This window comes from Panulirus ornatus, chromosome 59 (assembly GCF_036320965.1).
Source record: "Panulirus ornatus isolate Po-2019 chromosome 59, ASM3632096v1, whole genome shotgun sequence".
NCBI classification, from domain to species: Eukaryota; Metazoa; Arthropoda; class Malacostraca; order Decapoda; family Palinuridae; genus Panulirus; species Panulirus ornatus.
In genome coordinates, this window is record NC_092282.1 from 1,196,042 (window position 1) to 1,218,977 (window position 22,936).

General features: G+C 50.2%; 1 protein-coding gene across 1 annotated transcript in view; it reads left to right on the forward strand.

Moving 5' to 3' along the window:
• The window catches only part of LOC139767090 (uncharacterized), a 65,421-nt gene extending 45,115 nt beyond the window's left edge, over positions 1-20,306 (forward strand). The window contains exons 2-8 of the mRNA XM_071696061.1: positions 12,125-12,745; positions 14,037-14,258; positions 14,781-15,002; positions 15,609-15,909; positions 16,208-16,551; positions 17,113-17,219; positions 17,522-20,306. Of these exons, the coding sequence (XP_071552162.1) occupies positions 12,338-12,745; positions 14,037-14,258; positions 14,781-15,002; positions 15,609-15,909; positions 16,208-16,551; positions 17,113-17,219; positions 17,522-18,110 (2,193 nt within the window). The 5' untranslated portion in view covers positions 12,125-12,337 and the 3' untranslated portion in view covers positions 18,111-20,306. The remainder of the gene's footprint in view (positions 1-12,124; positions 12,746-14,036; positions 14,259-14,780; positions 15,003-15,608; positions 15,910-16,207; positions 16,552-17,112; positions 17,220-17,521) is intronic.
• Positions 20,307-22,936: the final 2,630 nt, after the last annotated feature.

Consider the following 22,936-nt stretch of genomic DNA (forward strand, 5'->3'; position numbering starts at 1 on the left):
CACCCCACTGGTCCGCCCCGTTGCTTCACCCCACTGGTCCACCCCGCTGCCTCACCCCACTGGTCCGCCCCGTTGCTTCACCCCACTGGTCCACCCCGTTGCCTCACCCCACTGGTCCGCCCCGTTGCCTCACCCCACTGGTCCACCCCGCTGCCTCACCCCACTGGTCCGCCCCGTTGCCTCACCCCACTGGTCCACCCCGCTGCCTCACCCCACTGGTCCGCCCCGTTGCCTCACCCCACTGGTCCACCCCGTTGCCTCACCCCACTGGTCCGCCCCGTTGCCTCACCCCACTGGTCCACCCCGCTGCCTCACCCCACTGGTCCGCCCCGTTGCTTCACCCCACTGGTCCACCCCGCTGCCTCACCCCACTGGTCCGCCCCGTTGCCTCACCCCACTGGTCCACCCCGTTGCCTCACCCCACTGGTCCACCCCGTTGCCTCACCCCACTGGTCCACCCCGCTGCCTCACCCCACTGGTCCACCCCGTTGCCTCACCCCACTGGTCCGCCCCGTTGCCTCACCCCACTGGTCCACCCCGCTGCCTCACCCCACTGGTCCACCCCGTTGCCTCACCCCACTGGTCCGCCCCGTTGCCTCACCCCACTGGTCCACCCCGCTGCCTCACCCCACTGGTCCACCCCGCTGCCTCACCCCACTGGTCCACCCCGTTGCTTCACCCCACTGGTCCGCCCCGTTGCTTCACCCCACTGGTCCGCCCCGTTGCTTCACCCCACTGGTCCGCCCCGTTGCTTCACCCCACTGGTCCGCCCCGTTGCTTCACCCCACTGGTCCGCCCCGTTGCTTCACCCCACTGGTCCGCCCCGTTGCTTCACCCCACTGGTCCGCCCCGTTGCTTCACCCCACTACCCTGCCGTGCCATGGCAGCAATCACAGTGTGTACACAGTGTGATTGCTGCCCCCATGACGTCATCCATCACCCTCACCTGACTTAGTCCCCCCCCCCCCCCGTCCCCCCTAGGGACCACAGGGGGTAAACATATCCACCTCTGGGATCCCTGGTACGACATTGCTCCCACACGGACTCTTTCCTCACACCTTCCAGGGGGTCACTGGCTCAGCATGTCAACTTCAGGTGTTCATTATAGTGTTTGTCATAACGAAGACATACCTGAGCCTCGGCAGGTCACAGGGGGTTACCTCATATAACTGTGACCTTACTACACAAGGGTTTGTTATTTCACAAGTGAAGATTCTCTGCCTTCAATCCCTCGTCCCACTTCTTGTCTCAGGTCACCAATGGCTCTCCAGACACAGCGAAATACTTCAACGACGTCACAAACGAATAACAGCTAATTACAGGTCACTAAGTCCTGGCCAGACGGGGTCACATCACGGGGAAAGAGTCAACAGGAGGGCGAGCCAACCAGGTCCTCTGGTCCAACCCATGAATCACCTCTGTCGTAACTACCTGCTGGGGCAGGGGCGGGGTAGGTTCTAACGACCCCTGGGGAACCATCCTGGACGAGTATAAATAGCGGGGGGCGGCGCACCAGTCCAAACAAGCAGGGGTGCTCATCAGGGCCCCCGACGCTGTGATTGTTAAAGCTCGCGCAATTACTGGATAATGAGACTGTGTTATAGCGCCGACACACTCTGCTACGCCGCAATTATGCCTACTTAACCCGAGGGATCGCAACGGCAGCCGCACGAGGGGCGCACGCCACGCTACAAGACGCTACGTAGCTAAGTTACAAGTCTCTACGGTAGGCTGGGAGATGCCTCTCCCCGCTGTGTATAAGAACCTACGTCATACGACACTCCACCAAAGACACACTCCACTGTACCATGTCCCTGGACGCTACGTAACCTCGTACCTCAACATATCACATTATGCTCCATGACGCCACAAGGCTCTACATGGCAGCAAGCTACGTACGGTAGAGGACGCTCTGTAGCTCTACAAGAGCAGCTGGACCTGGAGCGATATAAGAAACTACACCAGCACCGTGGTGGTCACGGTCCTGGGGATACAGCTAGGGTAACAACCCGCACTACACACACACACACACACACACACACACACACACCGTGGGAGGGGAACCACCAACACAACTAGGATACATCTATCGTATAGGCTCAGAGTATTGACTACAATCTATCGACATGTGACGTATGTGGGCTCCTCCACCTCCACCACATATATTCCAGAGGAGTGTGCCACAAGAGGTGGCCGACCTCAACCAGGTTCATATCTTCTCCCTTCAACCAGGTTCATGAAGATGACTAGCTGCTCCAGCCTGAGGCAGACGGAACCTCATGTTCCCTCATGAAGTGTGAGGCAGACGACACTGGTGGCCTGGAGAGCTGTGAGGCCAGCAGTACGGCCTCATGACCTCCACACTCGCGCCGATTATGCGTTCCTACGGGCCATAATGAGGTAACTAGGCTTGCCCAAGCCAGCTCGCTAACGACCCCTTGACGTGAAGATTGTAATCATAGGCGAGAACAGTCGTTAATTACTTCAGGTGACCAGAAGGCGCCGGGCCCTGCCACAGGTAACTAGGGGTACCACTCCCCTGCCACAGGTAACAAGGAGTCCGCCGCTCCTCGTCCAGGAGTACCAACATGTATACATTGTTCAGACTAAATGTAAACATTATGAATATGCTATTCCTACACGTCTAGTCTTACGATGATATACTGACAAGTGTGTAGGCTGACAGTCTGATATACTGACACGTTTTTAAGTGTGTATCAAAGCCTCAAACACACACGCACACACACACACACACACACACACACACACACACACACGTCCCCAGCCTGAGGTCCGGGGGAGTCACCACAACCATGGCAGGTTGGCCTTAACCAGTGTCACCTGGAGTAGCACCGTACCTTCACACTGGCCATACTCCCTAATCTTCAACGAATCATTCACTTCATGAATTTAGGTATATATATATATATATATATATATATATATATATATATATATATATATATATATATATATATATATATATATATATATATATATATATATTATCCCTGGGGATAGGGGAGAAAGAATACTTCCCACGTATTCCCTGCGTGTCGTAGAAGGCGACTAAAAGGGGAGGGAGCGGGGGGCTGGAAATCCTCCCCTCTCAATTTTTTTTAATTTTCCAAAAGAAGGAACAGAGAAAGGGGCCAGGTGAGGATATTCCCTCAGTGGCCCAGTTCTCTGTTCTTAACGCTACCTTGCTAACGCGGGAAATGGCGAATAGTTTGAAAAAAAAAAAAAAAAATATATATATATATATATATATATATATATATATATATATATATATATATATATATATATATATATATATATATATATATATTACCCACGAGTTCCCAGCAGTGTGGCGGGGTACGTATCTGGTAGGGTTATTCTACTGGTTATGAGCACTGAAGGGCAAAGGTCAGAAACACATCGGGATACACATCGGTCGTCCGACAACATAGCATCAGGCACCTCGACCACACTCTACGCTTGCTGCCAATCCTCTTTTTGAAACTGTCTTACGCTTGAGGGACGACGTGTCTCCACATGTTTACGATACAGTTCATCAAGAACAACATTTCAAATTACAGCGTACGATGGCTCATCCTGGCAGTATCGTACCCTAGCAGCACAGTGGCCTTACTGTACCTTATGTTTGATGTACCAGGCGAGCTCGGCACACGTTACCTGCTCGCGGCTCGTCCAACATGTCCCTATAATGTTTACACTTGACTTAAAGACCTGTTATAATGTTTCCTAGTGCACGGAGTCTACCGCTACCTTATATCAAAGCCTCTGTGATTCAATGTTGTCTCCGATGGTTTTTTATAATCTGTCACTGAGTACATCCCAGTACAGAGCTTCGAACCATCGTCCTATGATTTCGAAGACGACACAGCGCGCGCACCGATTATACTGCTGAAGTGCCAGAAGTGTACACATGTCAAGTGCTACGCCCACACCAGGGGTGCTGCTGCTCAGGAACACGGGATCCCTGCTGCCCAGGGAAAAGTCCAGCACCAGCCTGAAATCCACAAGGATACATCCACTCAAGATGTCTCCCTTACTGGAGGGATATTGATCCTCACGACCTAACTTGCCGTCTTGGAAGAGATTCGAACCAGAGTCATTTGATTACAATCGTGCCATCTTTCCATTGAGTGGTATCACAGGATCGTGGTTGAGTCCATCATGACAAGGTGTCTGTATCTTACATTACTATTATGACAACACTATGTGGACACGGGTGTGTAAATGTTTTACACAACGTTTTTACTGAGACGTGATTTACATAGTTGATACATTTTTCACAAAACATTTGCATACAATTCACGTATTGCTGACGGTATCACATTCCCGACACCATGTTTACCTAGCGTTTACTGACAGCTGACGGCTGATACCACTGACTAACGGCTGACACAATGCTGAATAACGGCTGACACAGTGCTGACTGACAGCTGACAGCACTGACTGACGGCTGACCAGTGCTGACTGACAGCTGACAGCACTGAATGACGGCTGACACAGTGCTGACTGACAGCTGACAGCACTGACTGACGGCTGACACAGTGCTGACTGACAGCCGACAGCACTGACTGACGGCTGACACAGAGCTGACTGACAACTGACAGCACTGACTGAAGGCTTACAGTGTCGACTGATGGGTAACACAGTTCTGAATGATTGCAGACTGACGGCTGACGCAGTGTTGACTGACGGCTGACACAGTGCTGACATACAGTTTTCACGTCATGTTTACCTCAATATCTTTTTACAATGTTTACACAGCGTTGATACCAGCCCGGCAACGACCCGTCACGAGAGGCGGCCCGGTGGACGGGTCGTCTCTCATGCAGATGTGATGGTCGTTACGCTTGTTTGTGTGACTGGTGCTTGTTGGACCCTAATGACTAGCCTGGGGTAATGGTAGCGGGGCAGGGAGGGTGGGGTGAAGGATGGACCAGGATGTATGTTGTGTCTGGTAACGTCAAGGGACTCGGTATAATGTGTTCTAAACTCTATCATAATATTCTTCTGTAATCCACTGTGGTCTGATGGCTCTCCATAACTTACTCGAATCCTTGACATTCTCTGTAATTGGTTGTCATCGTGAGAATTTACAGGTATCTTTTGTGATCTTTGTTGTCTTACGTTCTTAGTGACGCTCGTTCGACTCCCCCTGCTATGGTCCCTGTGGCTGAGGGGGAACAGGAGAGTTCTGATCCTTTGTATAATAATTTCTTTCATACCTTCATTATACATCATTATTTATGATACATTCTGGATAAAGTCTTTGATATTTGCTTGTTTTGATATTTGCTTGTTTTCTCTCATGGGTGATATTGTAGTTATAACCGAGTTACGTTGGTCGATCCTCATATTTCCGGCATCGTAGCTGAAGAAAGGTTTGTTGTTCGATAAATGGAATGAGGTTCAGTTGTAAAGGGTAGGGAGTTGTGAGTGTTGTAAGTAGTGGGGGTTGTAAGGTGGGGTGATCCTCAGGATAAGAGTTTGTGTCCTAGTGAGTGAGAGGGGACGGTGTCCTGCCGGGTCGGGTGGGACAGGCGTTTCCTGACTGAAGGAGTTGAGATGGTGGAGAAGGACGCGCCCAGAGCTACTATGTTCTTCTGAGATATCCCACTGGCTTATATCCTATGGTGTGTCCCTCTGGGATATCCATAGCAAGGAAGGTCAAGCAGAGGGCGCTGGTGTTGGGAAGGAATGAGAGGGAGTACCTACCCAAGTGCCATACCTACGACGAGATATTGCCATTATAGCAGGGCTAGCGAGAGAGAGAGAGAGAGAGAGAGAGAGAGAGAGAGAGAGAGAGAGAGAGAGAGAGAGAGAGAGAGAGAGGGAGAGAGAGACAGAGAGAGAGAGAGAGAGAGAGAGAGAGAGAGAGAGAGAGAGACTGACCATACTTGGGTCACAGGTGACAAGCCATAAACCAAAAACATTAGAGAAAGAACCGAGAGAAATATTGCGACACACACACACACACACACACCCCTGCGTCTGATCAAGTCCCACACGCCAAATCACCGAGCAAAAATCAACATGGATTTCGGAGAAAGAAAAGAAAACTCCTACAATAAAACTGGAGGTGGCTCAAACAATGGTCGGTTTTGCCGGAGCAGATGGCCTGGAGGTAAGACTATAAAAGAGAAGTTTGGCCGTAATAACAACACTAATTAATATTCGTCACACAACCCTTTGTGGCAGGTCTGGACACCAGAAAGAAATCGTGGGGACACAGTGTAATGTTTTAGTCTGTATTGAAGGATCGGCCCACAGCTCTCAAAACAAAAGGACAATGGAGGCATGGATCTCTTTGATGGTGGCTCCTGCCTGCCACTGTTACCTGGTGTGGTGTGGTCTGGTGTGATGTGATGTACTGTGGTGTGGTGTAGTGTGGTGTGGTGTAGTGTTGTGTCGTGTGATGTAGTGTGGTGTGGTGTGGTGTGGTGTGGTGTGGTGTAGTGTAATGTGGTGTGGTGCAGTGTAGTCTAATGTGGCTTGGTGATAGTAAGGTGTGCAGTGAAATCAGCAACATTTCATCTGGTTCACCCGCCATGTTATCACATTTCTTCAGCCATATCTTCCATGCGTTGCGAGGCTGGTGCACCGCCCACAGATGTTACTTTATCCACTGCTTTCCTGATTTACCTGCTTGTATCCCGGCCACTAGGGCTGAGATACAAGTGGCTCCTGCTTCCCATAGTTTCAATGTGGAGACCAAGCACACGAGGAATGAACGTTACGAATCCTTACCTTGACGTGCGAAGTTGTGGACATATTTCCCCCCGAGAAGATAATGAATATCTTATTCATTTACATATATTACACACTTCATTTTCCCCTTCATCCAAGACGGTCGCAATTGGAGTATGTTTTTGTTTGTTTGTCTTACAGTATCTATCCCTCTATCTACCTACACACACACACACACACACACACACACACATATATATATATATATATATATATATATATATATATATATATATATATATATATATACACACACACACACACAAGGGAAGACTTGGACGTAATTCCAGGAGTATAAGCAACATGTACGGAGACCGTAGCCATGAGAGACACTGCCGCCCATCCCGTCAGTCAAGCAGGTCACGCCGTTGTGAGGACGTCGCCTGATCCTCCCCACCAGACTCACACGTCGTCAAGAACTATATAGTACACTGTGCTTGTGGTGGCTGCCCGGCCACTGACATGCACTCCGTGTTGCCGACACTAGTGGCGATGGCGGTGATAATGGTGGAAATCTAGGTGGTAGTGGTGGAGGGAGGGAGAGAGAGAGGAGAGGGAGAGAGGGAGGGAGGCGACCGCTGTGGTCACATGGCTGTCGAGTAATTAGTAGATGGCGGTGGGTGAGTGGCTCAAAGGCAGCCGCCCTGGCTGGCTGGCTGGCTGGCCCCCTCCTGACCCTGACTGGTCCCTCCCTCACTCTAGTCCTGGTTGGTCCTCTGCTGACCCCGTCCCTCCCTGTGGCCTAGACTACCTCCCTCCCTCCCTCCCTCCTTTACACCCAGTTGGCCCCCTCCTGATCCCTGGCCTAAACCACTCCTTCCCCCCTGGCATGGCCTGCCCCCACCACCACCTGGTAACATGTGCCTCTCCCAGGGCCACTGACGTACGTACTGCTTCCACGATGCACGGACGTCCTTCCATCACAACCTCACCTGGCCCGGTCCACCACCCTTCCACCATGACAACAACATCTGACCCGGTCCACCGCCCTCCATTACGGAACGACTGCTTGGCTCGGTCCACCTTCCGACACCACCACTGACAAACGATTGTTAGTAGTGGTGGCCATGATGTCATGATGGTGGTGTCAGTGGTGGGGGGTTCAGCGTGGTGGTGGTGGTGGTGTCAGTGCTGGTGGTGGTGGTGGTGGTGTCAGTGCTGGTGGTGGTGGTGGTGGTGTCAGTGCTGGTGGTGGTGGTGGTGGTGGTGTCAGTGCTGGTGGTGGTGGTGGTGGTGGGAGGAGTGGCGTCAAGTTGAGTGGGTCTCACCCTAAAGACAACACTCCAAGGCAAGGCAATCACACCCTTACGGCACCGACACTAACATCCATTATCCTGTACCCAGCTTCACCATTAGTCTTTTCTGAGCTTGTTTAACAAGTTCAGTCCATGAAGCAGGTTGACAGAGAGGCGATGAGAGGCTCTCCCCAGTCAAGGTGCAGGTGAGGGCCCTACAGCAAGGCACTTTGAACCCTGAGTCAGGGACAAATAAGGACGACCCCACGGGACCTGGGCGGAGGATTTTAAGCTAATAAACCCGGGATCGAGGAAGAATGGCAAGAAGAGGCGAGGGTAATCTAGCTAATGCTCATTTCCACAGCGGACTGACCAACTGGGTGGCTCTCTGGGCGGCTGAGTGGGTGGCCTGGTGGGTGGGTGGGTAGCTGGCTAGTGAGTTCCAATCTGGCTCGTCGGTTGGATGGGAAAGCTGGTTAGTGGGTTGGTCGGCTGAGCCAGTCGGATGGTATAGTTGGGCGGGTGGATGACTGACTGGGGTAACTGGCTGGAACGTTGGCTAGATGACCGGACAGGTAACTGTGTTGTTGACCTGTGGTTGAGCAGCTACACATATTCCAGCGCGTCACGACGCTCTAACATCACCCCGTTTTGTTTATCTTGTCTAATCCTTCGCCTTATAGCCATACAATTTCGATCTCAACTGGTGCCAACATCAACACTGAGAGTCATGACTGGAGTAACTTACGAGAATCATTTCTTTCTTTTTTATCGGGCATACAACTGCTCTCCCCGGGCGATGCTTCTGTCTCTGCCGAGGTTATTGTTATATACCTGCTGCGTTGGTCTTAACTCTTCTTCCTCCGAGTAGTTCAGTCACTCCTGTCCTGAGGCCATTCAGGGAAGGGAATTGGTATTCTGGCACAGAAAATCCTCGGTCCTTCGATACATATCAACCTTTCATCTCCGGTTTATATCATCACTGTACATATAATATTGAGAGACGAACAGTTTCTTCATTCAGAGGAGGTGCGACAACCCCTCCTCTTTAATGGCTGATAAATCTTACTAACATTTAGCCACAAGAATCGTTACTAACTTGTGTCACACCACCTGTAACTGTCTCTACTATTGACAGAGCTACTATCTTCGGTTTTCTGTTATCCTCTTACTCCGCCGTGGATAACTAACAGCACCTCACATGCTGATGATCCTCTAACTGATCCTATCCCCTGCCCTCCCTCCCCCCTGCCCCACCAACCTCATAGATTCTGTTTCGTCCAGTCCCACACCACTTTTCAACTTGGATACCTGCAACGTATGGACCACAGAGAGCTGTTGTGTTTCCTACCGTCTTCGTCTTTCTTTTTCAAGCGATTTCCTTTCTTAGGCAAATAATTAGATGTATTCATCCCCTGAACACCATGCATTTCTCCACCTTCTTCAAATCTTCTCATCTTTGTTTTACTTGATCCACGTCTCCCTCACAACCATCTCCACAAACTCAGATTCTAATTAGAATTCGCAATAAGGGTAGACGTAAGGCGCAGTTCACAATCATCATTAGTTTCACAAGCTGGTTCCGCGTTGTTAAGCTTTATTGAACTTTTTTTTTTAGAAAGACAACTAACAATGATTCCTGCCCTCGCGGTAAATATGTTACTTACCATTTCCTTTATACGTTATTTTCTGTGAGGAAGGGTCAAGAAAAACGTATACTTTTCGTACGCTTGTGAAAATGTTCATAGTTGTGATAGGACCCCCCTCCCCCCCCTAAACTAGTTAGGTTTAACGCTCCTAAAGCCCAGTTCCTCCCACTTCTCTTTTTGCAATGTAATCATAGTTTTCTTGTCACATTTGATGGCATTAACATAGTAAGCATACTTGCTACCACCGGAAAATCTATATTTTCACATTACACAAACGGCCAAGACTGTTACTAGGGCAGCGGGAGTCATCTTCACATGAAGAAGATTCTTCTCTTGAAAACAGTTGCTCAGATGATACAAAAGACTGATCCATCCATGCATGGATGGAGTACTGCTCTCCCTCCTGACGAGGTTCCACCTATACTCACGATCTTAACAGAGTCGACCCCAAAGAAATGCGACTTAGCAACTGTACCGATCTGACCTCAAAACTTATCCCACTGGCAATATTTGTTCACTTCCCCTCCTCTACAGATATTACTTTGGTTTCTGCTCCCGAAAGCTGTCAGCTTATGTACCATGACCAGATCTTGTACCATGTAATACTAGTGTACCATGATCATATCTTGGACCATGTAATACTGGTGTACCATGATCAGATCTTGTACCATGTAATACTAGTGTACCATGATCATATCTTGGACCATGTAATACTGGTGTACCATGATCATATCTTGGACCATGTAATACTAGTGTACCATGATCATATCTTGGACCATGTAATACTAGTGTACCATGATCATATCTTGGACCATGTAATACTGGTGTACCATGATCAGATCTTGGACCATATAATACTGGTATAGCCACAGCGTCGCATCAGTCCTATGTGTCCATTCCCAACTCAAGGATGGGCCAGTGTGATGTCTGTTTCTTTCCTCACACAGCCAAGCTTCAGAAGTTTTTACCTTTTCATGTCTTTCCAAACAGTTACGATTTGACATTTTTAACAAAGCAAGTCTTTCACTTCCTCAATACAGCATGGATTACATTCTATTCTCCTTACTCCTCTACGTCTTTCCTTTTTCGTTTGCCTGGCCTCAATGAGGCCTTTTCTCCGTAACTGGAGCCTTGTTGACATTAAGGATACGGAGAAAAAATATTACTGGATAATTAGCTTGGCTTCTGAATGGGCGACTGGCTATATGGTTGGCTTTGTTGGCCTGGCGACCATGTGACTGGCTGAGAGACTGGTCTGGTGGATGACTTGGTCGATTGGCTGGGAGGCTGACCGACTGAGTGGATGGTTGTGCGACTGGCTAGTATTTTGGCATGATCTAAACTGTGTTCGTACCACAATGGTATGTGGCCCACGAGAAACTGGGGCCATGTGGCCCGCGGGACCTGTGGCCCTCGCTATGTAGCCCGCAGCCCCATGTGGCTTTCACTGTGTGGTCCAAGGCCCTGGGTGGCCCTCGTTGTGTGGCCCGCGGCTCCGGGTGGCCCTCGTTGTGTGGCCCGCGGGACCAGAGGGCCCCGGCGCGTGCTACCGTAAAAGGGTATTTTTGTTAGCTGATGCAGTCCATTTCCGCGGGTAAGGTGGCAGAGCTGTCGGCCGGGTTCTTCAATATCTGGGCGCCGTGGGGGGCAGCGCGCCACCTCTTAGCCAGGTCCGCCCCACAAACCTTCGCTCAGCCCCGCCGCCCGTCGCCTAGCACCACCCCGGCAACCCCTGCCACCGCCGCTGAACTGATGGGGGAAATATGACTGAATTATGACAACACTAACCTTGCTGGTGGCAGCCATTTTGATTTCTTTCATTTTGACTGCTCACGAAATGGGCAAGTTGAGTGAGTCCGTCTTCTCATGGTGTTTCACTGCCTCAAGATAGCAAGAGGAAAGTTAAATGAAGCAAATATCTTTCAACTTAAAATAAAACTAATGGACTGAGTTTTACCAGTCCATAAAGGGAGGGGGAGAGAGAGAGAGAGAAATGAAAGGAGGTAAAAGTGCAGCGGTAGGCGCGCGGGCCGCACTTGTGCCAGTTCGGAAGGGGTTTTCATAAGTCGTCGGCATGGCCGCTTTGTGTGCCCGCTTCTCAGGATATTGGGCGGCTTTCACTGCTAAATGGGTTTCATTGTTCACTTCTTAGCTTCTATTTAGAGGAGCGGCCCTCAGCACTCGCCAGCCCTGCTTCCACTGACGCATGCAAAGTGCTTGGCAGAACCATTATGCCAGAGGAGATTAATAAAAGCTCTTGTGTTGAAATTGTGCACTTGCAGAAACTCGGGCGAGAGGGCAGGTCAAGCGGCGGCCTCCCGCCCGGGTCAGCGCTGTTGGTTGTCACATTCCCAGCTGCACGGGCTTTCCACTCGCTGCATGACCTCATGACAAGGACATGCTTGTCCTTGAGATTTGTATGTCATACATACACGACCTGACGCATACTTAACTCTGTTTTCTATCTTCCAGCTGTGTGGTCGGGGACTTGAAGACGTCGACCACAGACAAGAGTCTCGTGCACTCCTCACACAACAAAGGTCATCATCACCTCCTGCTTCATCAGAGACCTTGAGAGGCAAGTCTGGAGTCCTCCTAGCATTCCTACGCTTCCTCTTACCGTCGCTCTACCAACACTTGGCACAAACGAACAGCCAAGTTGGCCACCAAAAGCCTTGGTCTCCCATGCAATACCCGGCCATGGCCACGGAGGACACCGCTCCGCTCTCCTCGCCTAAGATGCCGGAGACCATCATGGACGGGCAAGACGATGACCTCCCCGCCCACCTGACCAGGGGCGTCGCCGACGCTATGGAGCATAGACTTGGAGTAGGGGCGGAGGGCGGGGACTTCCGAAGACAAACACCCGACATTAAAACGCCCTGCACTGTGTCCCCAGCCCCGAGTCCCCTCCTCAGAGTCCCCAGCCCACTAGATCAGACCCCTGACCGTAGCCCCAGGAGAAGCCCCACCCACACCCTAGAGGACGACCCTCCTCAGAGCCCAACAGCTCACACACGTAGCAGAGCGCCGCTGGCCTTCTCAATTGACCGAATCATGGAACCTACGCCCAAGAGGGTCAAAGTGACCGAGGTAAGGCAGACAGTGTCAAGATATACACCACTTCACACTGAACTAACACATATAGACATAACCTCACACATAAATGGCATGTCATCATCTTATTCCCAGAACTGCCTTTCATTTATAAACACACCGTCTGGTTCTCTTTCTCTCCAACTTACCAACTCCCCTTTCTTCTTCCTGTCTAACCCACTACCAAACACGAACACTTTGTCATCATTCACTTGACGCTAATAAACAACACTGAGGATAACTTCACGCTTCTCTGCCCATCTGGCACCTACTTCTCGTACCTTGGTTACTGTCAGTCTTAATAACTTCTCTTCTACTATTAACATTCCGAGCAAAGTGTTGCTCACAGTCTTTTGGTCTTGGTTATTACTGAGTCACTCCTCCCGCTGTGGGTTTCACAGATTTGTGCAAATAAGAAATTGTTCAACATGATATCATCATCATCATCATCAACATGACCTCATCATCATGATCATCATCATCATGACCTTGACATTCATTGTCCTCAGGTTTGGTTACCATGCCTTAATGTTTGTCCTCGAGGTCTCAAGTGTGGTCACAATATCCTTAAGTTCATCCTCTATGATCTTGCGTCAATCCATCGTCTATTCATTGTGAAATTCAGCATTTTTATTATGTTTCATAAATGATGATCAGGACATAAATGTGTTCGTCATAGTCTCAGATGCGTTCAATGTCCAATTTTGTTGTTGTATGTTTCCCAAGGCTGTGTTATTTCCAGTTACTGTCTCTTCCTCCTGACTGATTAATGTTTATGACAAAATTCTATGGTGATGTATTAACCTTGGGAACTCCAACCCTTGCGGTAGTTTGAATACATAGCCTGACATACTGCAGGGTTACATACTGCAGGGTAACATACTGCAGGGTAAAACACTGCAGGATAACATACTGCAGGATAATATACCGCAGGGTAACATACCGCAAGGTAACATACTGCAGGGTAACATACAGCAGGGTAACATACTGCAGGATAACATACCGCAGGATAACATACTGCAGGATAACACACTGCAGGATAACATACTGCAGGATAATATACCGCAGGGTAACATACCGCAGGGTAACATACTGCAAGGGTAACATACTGCAGGGTAACATACAGCAGGGTAACATACTGCAGGATAACATACCGCACGGTAACATAATGCAAGGTAACATACGGAATGATTAACATATCAATGAGGGTTAAAGATATGTTACTTTCTTAACTTAATGTAAGAACAATGAAAGTCTTATGTACACATATTTATGGGCGATGCTGCAGGTAACAAAGGCCGCGTCGCCGCCGCCTGCGCCCCTGCGTCCCGTGGTAGCCAGACGTCCGCTGGAACACGACAACTTCCACAACCCTCACCGCAACCTGCACGACCCACGACTGGTGGGTCTGAGAGCCCTGTACGACCACCACCGTGCCAAGGAGTTCCTGCACGACCCCCGGGCCAGAGACTTACTAGCTCACTACCCGCTCCTCTACCACTACTACCAGGTACGACCTACTACTTTACAACTACTTCTACCACGTACATCTACTGAGATGGTACTTCCGTTACTATGCCTGCAGAACAGTACTACCCTGCCACTACAGTACTACCCTGCCACTACTACCACTACAGTACTACCCTGCCACTACTACCACTACAGTAATACCCTGCTACTACTACCACTACAGTACTACCCTGCCACTACTACCACTATAGTAATACCCTGCTACTACTACCACTACAATACTACCCTGCCACTACTACCACTACAGTACTCCCCTGCCACTCCCTCTAAAGCACCAGTGTGACACTACCATAACGTTACCCTTACAGTAATGTAGTAACACTACATCTCTACTGCCAATACAGCACCATCACAACCTGTGATGGTGCTGCCCGTCACAACCTGTGGTGGCGCTGCCCATCACAACCTGTGATGGCGCTGCCCATCACAACCTGTGGTGGCGCTGCCCATCACAACCTGTGGTGGCGCTGCACATCACAGCCTCACTGTCTCTCTCCGCCAGGCAGGTGGGGTGTTCCCTTCCTCCAGCGCCTCTGACGGTGCCACCCCGACCGTCCCGACCTCGCAGCCACCTCCTCCGCAGCCGCCCACCACCGCCCACCTCAGCCCAGCGCCCGCCCACAGGCTCACGCCCCACGCACTCTCTGCCTTCACCCGTCTGGACCTGGTCAAGAGCCGTACGCAGGCTCAGACCACCTCCAGCCCGGCTCTCCTCTACACATCAGTAAGTATCTTGACTCCGCTCATGTGCTCTCAACCATCGTCATGTGACACGACTAACTACGCTGTAACAAGCAGTTACGTTGACCTGTTTAGAGGACATAAATGATCTACAGTGTTTGTGGTTTCCTCAGAGTAGCTGTTTGTTTCTACCTCGTCACAAGGACTCGGCCTTAGAAAATGACTTATTTTGTATGCTTTTGATCATATTGTGCCTCAGCCTCCTCCCACCATGTAACCTCCCTGTAATACCTTTACCATCTGACTGAGCATCTGAGTTAGAGTAAGTCATCCAAGCAGCGTACGTTACTAAGATATTCAGAAATAGTTTCTCCCGATGAGAATGTTTGAACTAGAGTGAAGCGCTCAGTGTGTGTGTGTGTGATGTCTCTGGCATGCATCACATCAAGTCTCACATGAAGCAACGTCCTCCCGCATCACTGCTGACCCATTGTCACCAGTCTCACGTGTCTCATGAACTGTATCATGATGACGTGGCTGTTGTCTCCCCACAGTTTCCATCATGTCACGTTAACAGTTTTCGTATGTTGCCACTTGGGAGGGTACCTCTTGCCGCGAGATTAATGGTCATGTTCGTTACCTGCCGCAGACGGCGACGAAGGCCACGCCGGAGCCGCGGCCCTACGACCTCTCCATGACCGGAGCCGCAGCCATGACTCGAGTTTCTGCTGCCGTCGCCACCTCCACCACCTCCTGCGCCGCTACCTCCCCAAGGGGCGCGATGGACCTCAAGCCGTCGCCTTCTGTACCGCCATCGGTGTCACCTGGGGCGCCATTACCCGCCTCGACTGCGCCCTCGGCAGGAGCGGCGTCGCGGCTGACTGGTGGAGGCTGCAACACCCCGGCCCCCGCCACCACAGCCTCTCCTCGCTCTCTCCCTCACAATACACGTAAGTTTTCCTCTCCCCTTAACCCTGTGATAGTGTGCTGTCACAAGTAACCCAACCTCCAGACATTCTTTACATTTTCTTTGGTGCTATACACCAAAAAAAAAATGTAATGATATGTAATGATGGTACTACAGGCCTAGTTACTCTGTACATCCCGAGGTAGAGACCAGGTGGTGGTTGGTGTGTATGTTCTAACCTCCACTGTAGTCCCCAACAGCAGTAACGGGGGAGCAGAACCTCCCCCGCCAGGAAACCCCCTCTGTAGACCTCCTAACGAACTATAACTTTCCATCCTCAGTGAAACCCGTGGTCGTCACTTCACCGGCCGCCCCTGCTGCAGGGGGCGTCCTTCCCCCGCCAGTCACGGTGGGCGGCGCCCCGCCCCCTCCAGCGGGCGGCACTGGCAGTGTGGCCGCCGACACCGTCAACAGTAGCGGCAGCAGCAATGACATCACCACCGGGGAAGGGGTGACGACGGCGGGAGGAAGGAAGGGCGGCGGCGGCGGCGGCGGAGGCGGGGCGGGTGTTGGTAAGGCACAGAAGACCTTCAAGTGCCCCGAGTGTGGCAAGGTTTTTAACGCCCACTACAACCTGACCCGACATATGCCCGTCCACACCGGCGCCAGGCCCTTCGTCTGCAAGGTGAGTCCCACACTGACGACATACACACACTCACAATACACTTGCCTTCAGATCGAACTCCTTAACATTATAAAACATCTGTGAGTCTCTGTCACAACTTCAACGCCATCCTCTTTCCACCACCACACAGTTATCTACCACGGCTCCTTCACCACCGCCGCACGAACCTGCCTGTGGACACATTTCCTCCTTAAGTCACCTTCATGGCCCACAAGCTACATTACTCGGAGGGGGAGGGGGGAATGGGGATTGGTTGGGGAGGGGGTGGGATGAGGGAGGAGATAATCTGTACAATGATCATTCATAAAGACATATTCTATAGTTTCTGTAGTGCCACTACAGCAGCGGCGTGATGTTGTGGTGGAACACTACCGTGGTGATGGTGTTATGTGGCGGAACAGGTACGACATGTGGTGGTGTTGTGTGGTGGAGAAGGTACTGATTGTTGTGGTGTTGTGTGGTGGAGCTATCACCAACTGTGTTAGCATTGTGTGGTGGAGCTATCACTAACTGTGTTAGCATTGTGTGGTTGAGTTGGTACTAACTGTGGTGGTGTTACAGGTGTGTGGTAAAGGGTTCCGGCAAGCGTCCACGCTGTGCCGCCACAAGATCATCCACACGTCAGAGAAGCCTCACAAGTGCCAGACCTGCGGCAAGGCCTTCAACAGGTGAGGTGACTCCTGACTCCACTCATCTGGTAACACTTTACCTGCACATAAACAACAAGTTGTCTGACAGTTTCAGTATCAATTCAAAATCAATAGTTTTTATCTTTTTTCTCACGTAATTACTGCGACTCTGTTTCATGTTTCTTCATGACAAGTAATTACTGCGACTCTGTTTCATGTTTCTTCATGACAAGTAATTACTGCGACTCTGTTTCATGTTTCTTCATGACAAGTAATTACTGCGACTCTGTTTCATGTTTCTTCATGAATTTCGTGAAAGTACTGCGGCTGTGTTTTGGCAGGTCGTCTACACTGAACACGCACGTGCGGATCCACCAGGGTTACAAGCCGTTCGTGTGTGAGTTCTGCGGGAAGGGTTTCCACCAGAAGGGCAACTACAAGAACCACAAACTAACCCACTCGGGGGAGAAGGCCTACAAGTGCCACGTCTGCAACAAGGCTTTTCACCAGATTTACAACCTTACCTTCCACATGCACACGCATAACGACAAGAAACCCTTCCAGTGTTCTGTGTGCGGGAAAGGCTTCTGTAGGAACTTCGACCTTAAAAAGCACATGAGGAAACTGCACGACAGTACGCCATACACATCTTCGTCGCCGTCAGTATCACCCATCACCGAAGGAAGCATTAGTTCAAGCCCATCGGCCCCGTTGCCCCGGCAGTTCTCCGTGTTGCCGTCCCTGATGGGTGGCGCCACCTCCCTCCCTACCAGCATGGCCACCCTGGGTTCACTCTCTCACCCTCCGCCCACAATGCCTCCGCCTCTTCCCGCCCACTTCATGAACCCATTCCTGATGGCGCCGCCCGCGCTACCCGCCGCCGCCTCGGCCGCGCCCTACCTCCACAAGATCCCGTCCTTGCTAGGCTGATGGCTGCTGCTGGCCCACCTCGCCGCTGCCTCCTGACCCGCAAGTCAGCACCCATGACATACTGTCTTGCTCTCCTTCCTTAACGTGAAGCCAAAGATTCCTTCGTCCACACCGTTAGAGGAAGTTCCCACCCGTGACCTGTGATGAACCTTGACCCCAGGCATCAAGCCGGTACGCACTCTTTGCCAGTCATTATCTAGTCCCATTTAGATTGACCTGCCTTGGTCAGCAAGCCTTTAACTATCTCCACCAAGCAACCAGAAGAACCTGTTGCTTTGCCTTTCCCACACTGACAATGTACGTCAGTGACCGTTGAATTTCCTCCGACCCCAAGCCTTCTGCTTCTTGGACCCTTTGGAACGTGGGAGGCGGAGGCAGACAGGGCCAAACTTCGCTAATCTAATCTATCTAGCTCGTCAGCGAGAGAAGCAGCTGTGAAGCAAAAGTTAACTCTCACCTCCTGCCGGCGAGTCGCCACCAGACTTGCCACGACCACAACACTGTGATGCCAGGACCACAGTCCTGATTTTGTGTGTGGCATCCTCGGCGAGGTCATGAGACGGCTGCTGCACGATCCTGCAACAACTTGGACATCCGACCATCAACAGCGATGCGCAGCTGCCGCCCTCCTGCTGCTCTCCTTCATGTGGACATCGACTTGAAGCTGTCTTCTTCGGTTCATATTCAAGCTTTATAGTTCTCTCTCGTTAACTGCGACACAATACCAAACATCAACATAACACTGAAGAAGCTTTCTCCAGTGTGGGAGAATCACCACCACGTTGGCCAAACAGCGGGGAAAAGAATGACAAGCGGGACGTAGTTCTTTAAGAAGCCGGTCCGTCCGCTGGCGAGGTCGATCTCAGAGAAGTGATGCCTACAACACCAAACAGCTTCCCTTCCTGGAACAACAACACACGAGGTCTTCCACGGTGACGTGATACAGGCCCCCCCTCACCCCCTAACCACACACACACACACACACACACTAACCCATCTTGTACACGAAATGGGAATCGTTGCGATACTTTACAAGTTGAAAGCAAGTTTTATCCATTATAATGAAAGATATTAAAAATAGGACCAATAATTACAGGCGCTCACAGTGAATACGAATCACCTGATGATAAAGCCCGCATGAAACCTGGCATTGGTCAAGCCCCGTGTGTGTCAGCCATGTTGACCGCCTTCGTCTTCGGGGAGATGGTTAACTTCATCTCCCGCTCACCCGAACACTCGTACGTTATCCAGAGGTGCACACGGCTCCGACCAGCAGGCCCAGCACCAGACACTCGCTAGGATTGTTATTTCTTGTAATTATTAGTCAAACACAAGTTGTTATGTTGCCCTTGTTGCCGTGCGTGCAGCGTGGTTGTCCTCTAGAAATGTCTAGTCACGTTAGAATTATCAATTGTGAGATGTTGTACATACTGTGTATATGATCTATGTGTATATGATGTGTATACGATGTATATAATGTAAGTAGATGAATCACATGTAGATGCTGACACTGCTGTTCTGATCTCTCGGAAGCGACGTCATCAATATGGCCGATGTTGTTAGTCTCAGGAAGTGACGTCACCAACATGGCCGACATCGTTGTCATTTTGAATTAATGTCATCATGACTGAAAATATCAGACTCTGGGAATGACGTCTTAATATTCTGGTTCTGTACGAGTGACGTCAACATATGGCCAACCTGCATAACCTGTTCCCAAAGAGCTAATGCAAACAGATGGTGATGACCAGCTGCAAGCTGGTGGTTAGGTCAGGCCTGTCGCTAGTATAACAGGTACACACCAGGTCAGAACGAATATCTTAACACTGCTATGTAAAGCTGGTCCTGTTAGCAGAGGCCAGATCTGGAGTACCAATAATACTGTCAACAGTGAGTACAGCCAATCAAGGCACACTAGTCACAGCAGAAATTACGTCATTCTTTAAATGGACCTATCAGAGAGGAGATTATGATCGACGTCACAGATGACAGAACATGGGCTCAACCAAACAAATAGCTAGACCAGTCTAACATCATAGATGTAAATAGATGTGCTTATCCAGTCACAGGGCAGGCTGAGCACTGAGGTGCCCCGTCTGTCAACTGTTACAATGAATAGATTTTTAGTGTCGAACACCCGAAGCCTGACTGCTAGTGCCCGGGACAATTCGTATAATAAAATTGATTACACCCTCACATCTCTGTTTTATTGACCTTTTCCTCAACCCACCTCCAGCTGAGAGCGGATTGCGAGGGGTGATTCTTTTAATCCAGCTCTCCCTGCTTTACAAAAGATACAACATAGTGGCCATACTGCAACAAACACAGGCTTTTAAACGCCACACCAAAATCCAGCTCTTGGTCTGCCAGAGAGGAAATGTAATTGAAACGCCCTGGATCCCACGCTGAAAAAATGTGAGCTAACCCGAGTCCATCAGAGGTTCTTCCTGCTGCCAGAAATTGTAGCATTTTCTTTCCAACAGTAAATAAAGTTTTGGTGTCAGATATTTTATGCGCCAGGCTGGGATTGCGCCCCCGAAAATCTCTACCCTTTGGTGTATCGGTAAATCTGTTTCACTTTTCGAAAAACATTATTCCACGCTAGAGCACTCAGCGCCCTCTCCTTCTGTTAATTCTCACACACTGCCACCCTCACCACCCTACAATTTTTAACATTTTTTCTAACAGAAATCCCTCAACGATATTTCTTATGATATATATACTGTAATCAAGAATACTACCCTTGCAAAAGACAACATGATGGGTATATCATGAAATACGATTTAAGCGCCTTACAAATGGTTATGAGTAATGTGGTGGCGCGTGGCAACTCAGTAATCCATTCTTTTTAATCCAGACGACCGACCGGGGTGTGAACTCGAATGGGCGGCAGCGTCCGAACCTCCTCTTTCTATATACGTTAAGGCTTACCTCGCTACCTGTACACCTATCGTCACGGGTTTCTCTATCGTCAACCGTAAAACTAGACACTTAAAACGGCATGATGAAACACAGGCTCTAAACTGGCGCATTTCAATGGAGAGTATTGACCGGTGGGGCAAGCCTAGGTCAGCATGAGGCCAGTTCGGACATGACAAGATCTGCGGGCCCGGACACGAAGATTATGCGATATTAAAACCTTCGTCCATTGATTCCGCCGCGTATTAGCCTCCATCAGAAATAAATCCGTGGCCAGGCTGTTTATAGAACCATGCCAGGGAATGTTCAGAGGATGAGCCCGGCGGATGGGGAGGTGGGGATCATCAAAGGTTATAATGAGGCCGTAAACAATTGGCGCAAAACAAGCTACTCCGAGGTTTGTTGGCGCGCATGGATGTTTGGCTGTTTGGACAAGTTTGTTGATAGAGCTTTCTAGTTGGTGGGAATTATTAATTGTCTTTTCTCCCGCTCGCAGGATCTGTCAATAGCCGGTGGCAGGTGTGGTAAACAAGGCAGACTAACAGAGAGCAAGTCCCATGAATGCCGGAGTGAGCACCGCACTTGGCTGGGAATCTGTTATTGTGTGTGTGGACAATCACACGTTGGGCCTCGAGCCTTACGCTGGGTGGAGCGCCTCACTCCATCCGCCACCACAAGGCTCTTGAAGCAACAGAATAAATAGAAGAGTCTCTGCTGGCCCTCCACTTAACCTGGTAACCATCCACACGGTGATTGACGCACTGTTCATCAATAACTCTTCACTAAGATAATGATGACAGAGAAAACATTAACCTCAACCTGTCAGTTACGTCCAGTGAAAGCTGCCAATCTTACAGACGTACACACACGCACACAACGAGGAAAACTGATACATAGACGGCAGGGATCACGGGGTACCTCACCAGGCAGGTGGGTACGGCAGGGATCACGGGGTACCTCACCAGGCAGGTGGGTACGGTAGGGATCACGGGGTACCTTACCAAGCAGGTGGGTACGGCAGGGATCACGGGGTACCTCACCAGGCAGGTGTGTACGGCAGGGATCACGGGGTACCTCACCAGGCAGGTGGGTACGGCAGGGATCACGGGGTACCTCACCAGGCAGGTGGGTACGGCAGGGATCACGGGGTACCTATCTACAACTCCTCTAGTCTACCTGATCTCGCAGGGGGCACAATTAACTTGACTGGTTTACGTGAACCAGTGACTGACTTCCTGGTGGTTTACTCGACCTGCTGGTTTGCCTTCCCGAACCAGACAGCCAAGGATATACCGGAGGGTTGGCACCTGGCGCACTCGAAGCGGCCGGACACACCCGAGGGAGAACAGGGACGGGAGGACGGGGCAAAGGGCGCGGTCCGCTACAGGATGGCCAGCCGACATCACGTCCCCCTTACATCAGCTCCACATCACACGAGGTAAGTACACATACGTACACATAAACCAGTTACTGTAGAAAGAAATTCATATGATTTCCAAGCAACATGATCATACAACTGAGAACACAGATGTTAACATGAAGGTAAACAAGTCATAAAGTTTCTCATAAGTATGATATTGTGAGGAAAACTACAAGACGAGGAGTCATCTGTACGGTCGTCGTGGTAAGGTCAACAGGTGAGCGTTTCTGAGGCACGATTTTTGTCTTCTTTCACCTGGGTGATGAGGGAGTGGCACTCAGCTGTGCTTCACGGGCAAACCATTCTAACCCAGACACTTCATACCATACTAGTGGCCACAACACGACACACACCTAAGTTTATACATATAACTTAGAGAGCTGGATGAACGAAATGATAAAAAGAAATACACACGAATAAATGAGCAAACATATAAGTCACCCGGATATAATGAATGAACGTCCCATTTTGTATTTCATATTGACCA